At 43.5% G+C, this 12,800-nt stretch overlaps 1 protein-coding gene across 1 annotated transcript in view; it reads left to right on the top strand.

Moving 5' to 3' along the window:
- The window catches only part of LOC144721383 (ATP-binding cassette sub-family C member 3-like), a 54,480-nt gene extending 49,127 nt beyond the window's left edge, over window positions 1–5,353 (top strand). The window contains exons 31-32 of the mRNA XM_078598957.1: window positions 224–418; window positions 919–5,353. Coding sequence (XP_078455083.1) covers window positions 224–418; window positions 919–1,030 — 307 coding nt within the window. The 3' untranslated portion in view covers window positions 1,031–5,353. The remainder of the gene's footprint in view (window positions 1–223; window positions 419–918) is intronic.
- Window positions 5,354–12,800: the final 7,447 nt, after the last annotated feature.

Raw genomic sequence — 12,800 nt, 5'->3', positions numbered from 1 at the left:
ATCGTGTGTCAGGATGGAGCGGTTGGCGCACTGCATTCACAAACCCGATTGAGACGGGTCCGAGCGGCGAGTAACGCGCGTGCTGTGTCGTGCGTGCTGTGTCGTGCGTGCTGTGACGCATGCGCTGTGTCGTGCGTGCTGTGTCGCGCGTGCTGTGTCGTGCGTGCTGTGTCGCGCGTGCTGTGTCGGGCGTGCTGTGTCGTGCGTGCTGTGTCGTGCGCAGCGTCGGGCAGAGGCAGCTGGTGTGCCTGGCGCGGGCGCTACTGCGCCGCACGCGCGTGCTCGTGCTGGACGAGGCGACGGCCGCCGTGGACGTGGAGACGGACGCCCTCATCCAGGGGACGATCCGCACGCACTTCCACGCCTGCACTGTGCTCACTATTGCGCACCGCCTGCACACCGTGCTAGACTGCACACGGTGAGTGTCGGGGGTTGTCACCTTTTTTAAGATAGCTCTTCCTGGGAAATTTGTACATCTTCCCCGGGACATTAAAGTCCCAGAGAGTTTGCAACTGTGGTGGATAGTTGTTGTCAGCCTGTAACTTCCCACTGCTCGGAAAAAGCCATCACCTTGATTCCCCAGTTGTCCTTGCAGTCATGCCCTCCGAACTCTGATTTTTTGTCCCGTCTTTTTTTCCCACCGTCTTCCTCTGCTTCTTTTTGCCTTTGATTCTCGGTCTCCACTCTCTGTACTTAATTTTGTATATTGTCAGTTGTTATCATGACATGTGCTGCCCATTTCCACTTGATGACTTCCTTTAGCAACAGCGTCGGCGATCCTTCTTCTTTTCCTTATGTTTTTATTCGTCAACGTACCTCTTTGACCTCGTCGTATTTCTAGACTTTGTAGTGTTACTAGAGGCAACATAGTATCAGTGGTTGCCCCCAAAAGCTTGATTGACGTGTGCTGTTTTTCAGGGTGATGGTGCTCAGCAGTGGCCAAATCGTGGAGTTCGACTCGCCTGACGTTCTCCTCTCCCGCAAGGACAGCGCGTTCCACAAAATGGCACGGGATGCGGGGATCGTGTAATGCACGTGCCTTAGGTGACTTACTTAAAGTGAGAACATTTCACCTAAATACCTCATTGCGTAAGAGGCACAACCGAGGTCAACATTGCAAAAGAGGCAATGCTTTTTAATGTGTCTCAATGGGTTTATTTCATATCCTGGTTGAATGAAGGATACAGGCAGAACCCGGGATTTTGGAGTCTGGGTTTCACTGGCCTTTGTCCATAATCACACCGTGCATATGATGCCACTAGGGTTGCCACAATCTGCCGATGCTACAAGATATATCGTATGATATAAGGTCCATGATAATCATATCGTCCATTTTTCCAAATACCATTGGCTGCTGGCAGCTCATTGAGCCAGCATCACCGAGACCCTGGGCTCGAACCTTGTTTTATATTTCCTCTGTGATTAAAATAAAAAGTTCGTAACGTGTTGATGGCCTCGACATGGTCGGCAACGACTCTCACAAAAAATCCCCAACAGACTGTTTGGATTTTCACCAAATTGCTGGCACCGACTACTAACGATGTGTTTGCATAGCTATGGGATGGATACTCTGCAGGAAATGTAAAACGGTTTCCCATCTCTTGTGGTAAGATGCCGATTAAAGTGACACCGAATTGCTTAACCCTCATGTCATGGTTGTAATGTGGAGTTTGACTCGCCCGACGCTCTGCAGTGGAAAAACAACCTGGCACCTGAGCCGCGCTGGGCTGGCTTATTTTGTCAGTGGATTATGGATATAAAGGGCATGGCTATTATATTTATGACACCGATTGTACCGTTTGAATTTAAAACTCAACATTGTTTAGGCGATTTATTAATGTACTGCCTGATGAAAGCCTCCCCACGCCATATCGAACATGGGTGTTATTTGACCATACTTCATCATCTGTCGCCAGTGCGGGTTGATGAAGGGGGGCACCAGAACCGGTTCAGATATCACGAAAATGGGAACATGGTTGCGCAACAAAAAAACATCCATCATTCTGCGTTATTATAGTGCGTTGTTATTGAAAGGTAATATTATACTTCTATTGAGGGCATTTAACTCGATCGAGCATTGCTTGACATTGTGAGAGAGCTCTAGCCAGGCCCTCTGCACCTTTTGGCATTTCTGTTGAATGGCAATCAAACATTGCCATATGTTTACCAACAGCAGCGATGTGCTTGCAGTCATCTATTGTAAATTGAGCACATTTCTTTCAGGTCACACAGCTGCGAAATATATCACTTTCAGTAAGTCCACGTCAGAATGCAATCAGTTGCCACAATAATCGATTAGCGTGGATTCTATTGGCGGTGCAATTGTTTGCATCAACAAATGCAAAGAATTGTACTGAGCACCTAAAGTGTATATTTAAGTGCACTTCCATTACGAACACGTGTGTTGAATTTGTGTTGATGAACTCAAACTGAATTAATCAGACTCTTTATGGCTCTGAAGGACATCAAGTGTTGTCTATTCGACTGCCTTTTGGCAACAGGCTGCTTGCACACGATAGCAGAAAAAAAATTAAGTAAAAGGAATCAGGCAAGGACATACTCACTCATGAACGCTGTTTAGAGTAATATTACAAGATATTTTTCAAAAACTGGGTTGGAAAAAAATCAATATTGCCCATCATAAATTAGCTGATGAGTTAGTCATAGTAACAACCTTTAGGCTGCATCTATATGTAAACACTGGTAGATAATGTGTAGCAGTGTGTTCGAGGCTTCGTCGCAGATGCTAAGTATTAAACACTCGGCATCTTCTGCGTACTTATCCAAAGTTACGCTGTAGCCCAGGGGATAAGTCATGAGGTGGCTTGGTTTAAAAAGTGAGCGATGCAGATTTTAACCACTGCTTCAGATTTGTGACATTAAAACCATGTATGGGTGAATAACAATGCTACGTACTTGATATAGATACATGGATTTTATCCCTTATCGGCAGTGATATTTTGTGGGGATGTGTATATTGTTTGAAATTTACAAGCGGATAGAAAATCATGTCTTGAGATGTGAGTGTGGTATCGATTAGAGAAATAAATTCAATTCGATAGAGAGAATGAGTACGTTTTATGGCAGGTAGAGGAGAGAATTCTTATCAGAACAATTCATAAAAAAGCCAGAAGATGTGGATTGGGCAGGTTCTAAGGAGTAAAAGCTTGATAAAGGAAGACGCAGAAAAATAAACCTGTTTTTATGATGGCTTCCATTTACACGCAAAAGTCAATGGGCAGTAAGTTTGTAACAAAATAAAAAAAAAGTCATTCTAGGGACACTGCTGAGAAATACAGCTATATATCTAGATTCGAAGTTTTTGTGACTGCAGGGATCCATACTCTTTGGTTCTTTCGGTAAAGTTACGTAGGTATAAATTTATTTTATTTTATACCTACGTGACTTTACCTAAAGAACCAAAGAGTACAGCTATATATGTATATACGTAGCGTAGTTTAAACAAAAAAGTGGATATACTGAATATTGCAAAACAAGTAGGCAAAAAAGAACAGGATTACAGCTGCCAGAAATAATTTGAGCAATTATAATTGCTCAAATTATGTAGCCAATAATTATTGGTCAGAATAACTGAGTAATCGGAAAAGGAAATTAGCTAAATTTTTACGAGAAATTGTCACAAGGCTTAAAACATGCATTTAGCACGATGTATTACTAATCTGTGTTATTACCATGAAGTGTTTGCCACTATTTGGTATGATTGTGTTCTTTTGAATAATACGTACATACATTCTAGATTTGAAGTTTTCGTGACTGCAAGGGGCCATCCTCTTTGTTTTTTTCGGTAAAGTCACGTAGGTAAAACAGAGAAAATAAATTAAATCACGACGTTTCGGAATTATGCTGTGAAAAAGGAACACGTGGATCAGGGCACGAGCACAAATCCGAGACGTATTGTTTTTTTGTTTAACAAAGTAGGCTTGGGCAGGGCTCTGCTAGAAGGAATAATGACCAATGAACAAGATTTGTGATGGAATCGTAGCTCAAGGAGAAAACAGTAGCTGAGAGGATGACCATCGCAGAGATATAGCAATGAGATCAGTTCGTGTGCAGGAGTGAGATGGATTGTGGGATCACGGGATCATGAGGGATTGTGATGGTGTGGAGGTCTCAAATTAGCATTGGATAGAACGTGGCTGATTATATTGTCTAACTTAACTTGAAGAATACTACTCTTTCCAAACCAGCAAAGTATAGTTTTTTGGTAAAGTAAACCTATTGAAATAAAGTAAACCTATTGAAATGAGTCTGTGGAGTAATTTGTATGGGCTGTTCCCAAACAGGATGCCATTATTTTATATTAAGAAAATATTTATTCACAATTTATCAACATTGTGCTGAACACAAAGTCATGGGAAACGGAAGGTCTAGGTCACAAATTAGATTCGCAATGACTCCAAATAATTTATGTTGGACAATATTAATAACCAAAGCACGTCAGCTGATATAAACTGCACGTGAAAGAACGCGCCATATCTATTGGAGTCCGAGCACAAATTGAAATTAATTAAAAGGAATTAATTTTAACGGCTGCCCTTTTGTAACTACTACATTCGTTACACGATTAAAACCATGGATTTCCCTACAAATAAAAGCACACCGTTAAACTTGCGCAAGATGAAATGAAAAATAGGCTTTACGGTGTTTATTTTAATTTAGGAGCCCATATAAATGTCATTAATGCTACAAATAGTACACCAGAGAAAGTACAAATCTGCTATGAACACTCATGAACAACCTCAGTGTTTATTATTCCAGCGATTTGGCTGCTGAAACCTGAATCGTTGGTCAGACTCACAAATAATGTTTACAATCTCTGGCAGCAGTGGATACATTAGTGTATCATGTTTCAGCTGGGGCGAGCGGTGCACGCTCGTGGTTCCACGTAGTTGTGAGATTCCCCAAATCCATTAGTTCTGTGGGGTGGCCAAGATATAACAGAACAGCAAGTGGATTCATGGACGTCTCTGTGAGGCCCTTTGTGTGATATAACCTCTTATGTGTGTGGATTTTTACTCGCAAGCACAAAACTCTCCTTAAAAAAGGAATTGTCCAAACATTCCAATGCTGGATCCTCCTGCCATGACCGTTCCACTGATGGATGTGCCCAGCTTTTGACTTTGAAAATACATAAAAGTGGAAATTGACGCAGTCATCCAAGCTGTCGCAAACCAATAAGCATGTATTGACTGAATATATGAACGACAATATTTATATTAATGGTCATACGTCTGTAACTTTGCATGTCAAGTCAAATATGTGCCATTGCAAAGCTTCGGAATGTCTCCCGTTTTTTGTTACGGTTATAATTTTAAGTAAAACTTTTTCCACATCGGGACTTGTGTGATTCTTTATTGTATTGGTTGGACTAGTAGGATGGGCGTACACTGATCGTATAGAGATGGACCCATCGTGTATGAGATACCCACCTGCTGGTTCCTAAGTTACCTTAGAATACAGTACAACACATAGGTTTATGATGTGTGGATACATTTACCTTTCTACCTCATTAAAAAAATATTGTACCGGTATTCCTAAATGGAAACCGCCCACATTTATGTCGATATTTGATCGATATATTTTTAGCTTTTGGCACGAAACTTCGGGCATCTTTGAACTCTGGGATGAACTTGCCCTAAGAGTGAAACCTACTAACCTCCAGGCCATCGTTTTTGGGTGACCGACTTTAAAAATGTAGAATCTCGTTAGAATGGTACCAAGGTTCACATTTATAGCGCTTCTATAATGTGTAAAAAAACAGGCTGGGTACGTGGTGTGTTGGACTCGGGGTACGTGGTGTTTTGGTCACGTGGTGCGTGGTGTTTGGTCTCGTGGTGCGTGGTTTTTGGTCACGTGGCGCGTGGTGTTTTGGTCACGTGGCGCATGGTGTTTTGGTCACGTGGTGCGTGGTGTTTTGGTCTCGTGGCGCGTGGTGTTTTGGTCTCGTGGTGCGTGGTGTTTTGGTCTCGGGGTGTTTTGGTTTCCTCCAAGGTCATTCTGAAAGAAAATCTCAGTTTAGTTGAATTGGGGTCATCTCGTCAATATGAGCACTGGCGGACCCAGTGGGGGGTGGGGTGGCACATGCCCCCCCAATGATCCAGCCGTCATTAGGACGGCCAATTACATTGAAGTATATAGGAAAACCTCTTTCCCTTTTGTGAATTTCTCAATATTCCCCATTGTGAAAGCATGCACTGAAAGAGGAAAACGTGCAGCCTGGAACAACCAAATGAGAAGCATCATTTGCTGGGCTTAGACAGGACACATTGGCAAAGTAATGGTGGCTGATGGGTGAGGGTTGCGATGGTATAACAGCCAAAGGAGGGAATACACCAAAGATAGAGAGAAAACGAGATCCGCTCATGTGCAAAGGCGAGATGGAGCGTGGCATCACAGAACCATGAGGGATTGCAATGGATGGACAAGTGACTGATGCCGCGGATTATGGTGAAGAAAACAGACTTTAGATGGAATAAAAACAATTGGTTTTCGAAGTAGTTTAAGTCAAGTCTTTAAGCTCATTTATCCGCACAGTGGCAAGGCTTTCTCGTGATTTACATGGAATGAGCCCTACACTTGCGTAGCCAAGGTCTCATAAAGGAGGGCTTATTACTAAGTAGCTTTTCACAGTCATCCTGTATAACTCTCCATTTAAGTCTTCACCGACTTAAACTCAGCAGAGGTCTGTTGAGTTGTCATGCAACCATCTTGCTCACTAAACGGTACCGCGCGGTTTTGTGATGTGGCAAAGTTCCACGTCATCTGCGGAGGGGCAGTCCATAAAGTTCTCCCCATCGCAATCTGTTTCGATATAGCCCCAATGTGGGTGGTGACTGAGAATCACCGACAATGACGGCAGGGTGCTTGAAGCTGGGAAGCGCTCGATTCCCCTTTGGTTATGCTTGGTGGTTTATAGACATTAAGCACCTTGAACCCACCAGTTTAAATGACTTTTCACATCGGTGTTGACTCGAAGTTGAGTAGAATCGGAGATATTGCTTTGCCCTCCGTCCCTGTTTGGCACGGAGGGCATAGCACCTCCCATTAGTACGGTTGGCTACGTACGGTGTAAAATAAATTCAACATGCATACCTTGGGTCAACGCAATTCTGCTTTGTCAATATATATCTTGCATAGACTGTACATGTCACCAACCAGGTTCTGTTGAGTGAGGATACTGTTGAGATGACGCTTGGTGGCTGACAGACCCTTGATGTTCAGTTGAAGACTTGAACGCGGAGCCAATGGCGAGACAGTCGGATGGCGGCGCGTGGTTGGGGGAATTGTTGGCCGATTAATCGGATCGGGATTCAGCTGGTTGGACCATTCTGATAACTAAGCAGGTGCTCAGAGATTCGAGGTGAACGCTGATAACACTGGTCAAAAAAAAAAACACATTTTTTTCTGGCCTGGACTTTTGCAGTTGTTTTAGACTAATTTCAGGGTGCTGATTCCAAATCTGATCTCAGATTTGCTCTATCACATCTCATTTTATGCGATCGGCATACCCCATTTTCATTGATTTTTCCCGAAATTAACTTTGTCACTTATGATTGCAAGTTGTTGCGAGTCAGTGACTGCTTTAGTGTTAAAATATGGTGCTGTATTTTTAGGATAGTGTGTTTATAATATCATTTTATGTAGATATCCACATTTATTTAATATTTTTCTTCTGCAGTTTTTATTGAAAATGTAATATTTGATATCTGATGTGATAGACAAAAACTGATGCCAGATTTGGAATCAGCACCCCAAAATTACATTAAAACCGTTGGAATACCTTATGCCAGAAAAAGTGTGTTGACCAGTGTAATGCCTCTCCCCTCCTCGCCTCTCACGCCTCTCAATTGGAGGGCTCCGAATTCAAATCTCTGATGGGGGTTTACGAGGCTACCACTGTTTGTGAGTATGCACACCAATGTGAGAGAGACTGAGTGCTGTCATGGCGGTGTGGAATTCCACCGCGTGATCAGAGCCACCAGGGAAGATGCGCACTCCCCTAGTTGTTCAGGGAGACACTTTGCCCGTCATGCCATTTGTACAAAGCAAAAACATTTCAACGTTGTTTTTTGAATGCAATTTTGGTATACCGTGCAGCGAGGGGTGGTGTGTTTATTTATCCTTGAAAGTATGGGGATTTATTATGAATGGAGATGTTCACATGAAAACATCACAATTTCAAACTCGCCAAACTCAGCCATGAAACGTGTTCTGCTGGTCTCCTGTGAAGACATCAGAATTTTGTAATAAATAAAATATTATTGCCCTGGAATTTGTGAAAACACAGTCACCTAGTTGTTGGATAGAAAGCACTAACATCCATAATTCACTGTCCTTGATACTTGCATGTGTGTGCGTGTAAGATAAAAAAAATATATATATTGCGCGACGTATTCTAAGCATTCTGAAAGATGATCTACTAAATGTGATAAACGATGCTAAAGTATCGAGTATTATCAATATGTATGCACCATCACCCCAAGCACACAAACACGCACATAGACGCACTGACTTCCACAGTGGCACACGAATATTTAAATACATCGCAGATGAGCTCACAATGGTCGTGTCAGAGCACTGAACTGGCACAAGTGTGCTCTAGGTTAGAATCTGGGCAGGTGCCTTACGCTATAACACAGTAAGAGATAAAGGTGCATCCCTGTAATTGCTTGCTCACTGCACTGCTGGCAGAAAGGCCTCCATTAGAGGGAGATCTAGTAGATATTTCGCCTACACTTCTGTAATGTGAGGATATATCCGGCTCACTGACGTATCACAACTCGTCATGATGATTGGCTCTGCCGGTCCTGGTTTATAGCCAATGGGGGGAAGCCTAGGGGCGTGGCCCTGACGTAATGGAAAGGTGACAGCTCTAAGTAGAGGATTGGTTCTGCTGGTTTTGGCCACAGCCAATGGGGAGATGAGTCAGGGGCGTGGTCCCGGGAGCCTACAAGGGAGTCTGGAATATTCCATGGAGGCTAACCAGGATTGGTGGAAATGTACCACGTGACCCGGGTATTAAATATGGGTGGAGACGAACGACACGTGGTCAGAACGGGAACGAACGGAGGAGGGGGCCATGCGTGAGCGGGGCTCCGGGTTGCCACGTGGCGGTGCGTCTCTATCTATCCCTCTCACGCTGCCTGTCAGCACCGTGAAGGAAAGCTGTAATGCAAAGTGAATAAAAGACGGATTCCAGAAGTCGCCTCAACGATCTTCAGTACACTTCCAACACTGGCAAGGTGTCTTTGAAGAAGGGTGGGATTACCCACACTTTGTCACACCACACGTGAAATGCCGACCTGTGGTGTATCCATTCTGACCGCATGCATACTCTTTGGTTCTTTCGGTAAAGTCACGTAGGTATACCGAAAGAACCAAAGAGTATGGATTCCTGCAGTCACGAAAGCTTCAAATCAAGATTCAACCGCCTGCAGGTTTAACTTCTTTCGCACGTATGTAACCAATCGTGCTAATCGGAGGTGCGGGGGAAGGACAGAGGTGGAGGGGATTTAAGAAACTTGCACCGTTGCTTCCAGCTGCCACACCATTAGATTTAATCGAACCGGTGACCTCTGTATTGCAAATCCAATGTGCTATCCATTACACCATGGCATATTCTAAATACAAATATACGTCTGTAAATGATGTGGTGCATGTAATGGTTTCAGCCTGGTCACCAATTACATCTCAGCAGTGTTGCAGCTCCTCATGAAAGATCTAATTTCGCTTTGAAATTCATTCAGTTTAGCCAAGTGTGCAGGGCTGTAATTTGTAAATATAATTGGGATGAACTGACATGCACGACACTACTCTTTTCACATCGTGAAGGAGTGTTCTTTGGCATTGAAAAGCCAGAGATTCCATAATATTATCTTGCAGGGCCGTGTCCTCGTATAACACGATACGTATCTGATTGGAGCAGTTTCAGATGAAAATGTCTTTACCTCCTGCTGCTCATTACAACATCGAGCCATAATCTGGGTAAGTGTGGTGAGCGAGCACCTACGAAGGCCAGCACAGCACAAAATTGGGAGGTGTGGTCAGGACCATGCCTGACCACCTTTGTCTCCCCAGCGCTCATATGTTTGTCACACTGCACCAGGTACTCGTTTACTGTTGAGCCAATCTCGTGGAGGCCCAGAAGCAGTTAAGATATTCTACATTTATGTTAGCTATTGCCATCACTCCACCACTCCACTCGAGTAAAGGCCAGTTGCACCCACACACAAACATCCAGGCAGCTTTCAACATGGTGCACATTAAGAAGGGAAGTGAGATAACTCTTCAACTCGGTAATTTAGATAATTCTCAGATAGATGTTTATAAACCTATAGTGCATTATTGACAGTTATTTCACCCGCTACCCAGCCCAGCGTGAGACCGCTAGCACAAGACACGTGGACACGTCAACCCGAAAAACAACAACACACATTTGCAGCGACACCCCTTGACCTCCCCGCATGCTTCAAGTTCAAGTTCATTTATTAGGTATAGCCCTGTGAGCCATTCGACTCTTGAATCGGGTGCAACCGCAACAAACAAAAAACATGAACAAAAAACATCTTAAAGTGAATATGTGACTGAGTGCAAACACAAAATACAAGAAAAGACAGCAAAATATTGCAATAAAAACACCGTACACCAACGCTGTGTGCAAATATCCCAGTGGGATGCAAGTCAAACAACCAACAACAACCACAAGACAACTTAGATTAAGGCCATCAGTCTAACTCTGTACTACAACAAACAAACATGGCTAAACCAATACACTTTTCGAGCTTGTCGTGAACAAGCCCCACCTATGTTTGCCAAAACAAATAGTTGTGCAATTGTTCATCCCGACGTGTATATTATTACTATTAATATTAGTTACAGTCAAAAACTAAAAAAAGCTTTTTACTGCTCTAATTCCACATTGCTATGGCAGGTGGAAATGGTTATCTGAGGCATGTATCTGAGTGGGCTTAAACAAAAGAGGCATGATTGCAGTATGAATGCTTTTTCAGGGGAGCCCCAAAATTTGGATTTTTGGTAATATTCCATAGTCACTGGAGGGTTAGAACAGTGGCGCAATGGTTAGCACACTATGCCATGAACTTAGCAACCCGAGTTGATTCCTGACCACGGCTAATATCGGTAGCGAATGATAACTGAACCGAGACTTTCAGAAGAACATTGGAATTCTTTGGCCAATTCCATTATTGAGTGTTTGCATGTGATTAATGCATTCGACGACTGACCCTTACAACAAGGACATTTGTATTTTACAAACTCCTGATTACCAACCCAGGGAGACACGAAGTTCATTCCTATCCATGTGCATAACCATTACCAATTTGAATATGAATCAGCTGTGAGCCTCTCCTGGGTCAACTCGGCCTCGTAATATGACTACCTGGCACAGTGTGTGAATAATTATATCAATGCGATGACTAGGGTGGGTAGCTAAGCATGCCTGGGTGCTTACTCCACTACTACTCTACTTGTCATATTGACCTTGAAGCTTTATTAACAAGCCTTGTGTTCACAATCAGAACTTGCCCGGACATTCTGTGCTCGCATGCAGGCAATGTGTGTGCAGAAGTGGTGTCGTGAACGCACTCTGCTACAATCCCAGAGACTGAGCTTAAGACTCCTCACCATGCAAACCGTTTGGTGGTAATTGGCATCCGATCCATGATGGGCATGCTCTAGGTTTGTTCAGCCTAAAACGGTGACCTCGTGCAATGTGGGTGGCATCACTATTGGAGAGACAAAGGCGGCTGGCTGTGCATGCAAGATGCTGGTATTGTCACCAGTGGCACAGGAACACTGTAGATGATGCGGGTTATTGCTTCGATTACAGATGCAGAGTGACGCTGCACAGGGCAGGGGAGTCGTGCGGCGTACGTACATGATATTTGCGTAGAAATTGCATACCATTTACATATGCACCCACTTAACCACAACGGCTGCATGAACCACACCGGCAGTGCATGAACAAATGCATGAATGGATGCATGATTTAATTATGTAATATATACATTAATGGATGCCTGGATCAATGAATGAATGCATGTACGATTAATGGGTTCCAATTACATGGATGTCCTTCAGCTGCAACACCCTGCTTACCACCACCGAATGAAGAAGCCAAAAAAAATCAGTAAAAAGCATCCGTCTACTTAAGCAAGCAATGGGGGCAGTGCCACTGAGCCAATAGCAGAATTTTAACATTTCCATGGCATGGACCAGTTCGTCTCTTTGTAGAACAAATGTTGGACTTCCCACACATTGTTGTATCGACCAAGGGTGGACGGACCATGGACCCAGTTGACTCCTGGCCAAGATATAAAATTGAGACCTTCCGTTTGCAAATAAAGTGCTACAACGGCAGGGCCCAACCCAACCTTAACAGAGCTTTCCCCGGCATTGTGTCCAGGATCAAAGCAAGATCCCTGTCTGCTGCTCACATGTGTCACAGCGTCTGGCAGGGGTCAGATCTTTTGAAGATCCATCCTGGGTTAAGAGTTCAAATTCCACAGTCCTATTGGAAATGATTCCGTTTCACAACAAGGAAACCTGAGCCCAAATGAGACGGCAATTTATATTGCGTTTAAAAGTGAATCACATAAAAAAACAAGCTTTCCTACTTTTATCAGGTTTAGATTTGTGATTGAAACAAAACGTGTCTGCGATTGCCATGTATTAGTATAGGACTCTTCTTTCATTGAAACGGAAAACAGTTGTATTACTGCTTCTGCGGTGATGGATTTGTGTTTTAAGTACTGTGGTCT

Source organism: Lampetra planeri, chromosome 1 (assembly GCF_965212315.1).
Source record: "Lampetra planeri chromosome 1, kcLamPlan1.2.h2, whole genome shotgun sequence".
NCBI lineage: Eukaryota > Metazoa > Chordata > Hyperoartia > Petromyzontiformes > Petromyzontidae > Lampetra > Lampetra planeri.
Note: the sequence above shows the minus strand (reverse complement) of the source record. Positions and strands in the feature narration are given on the sequence as shown.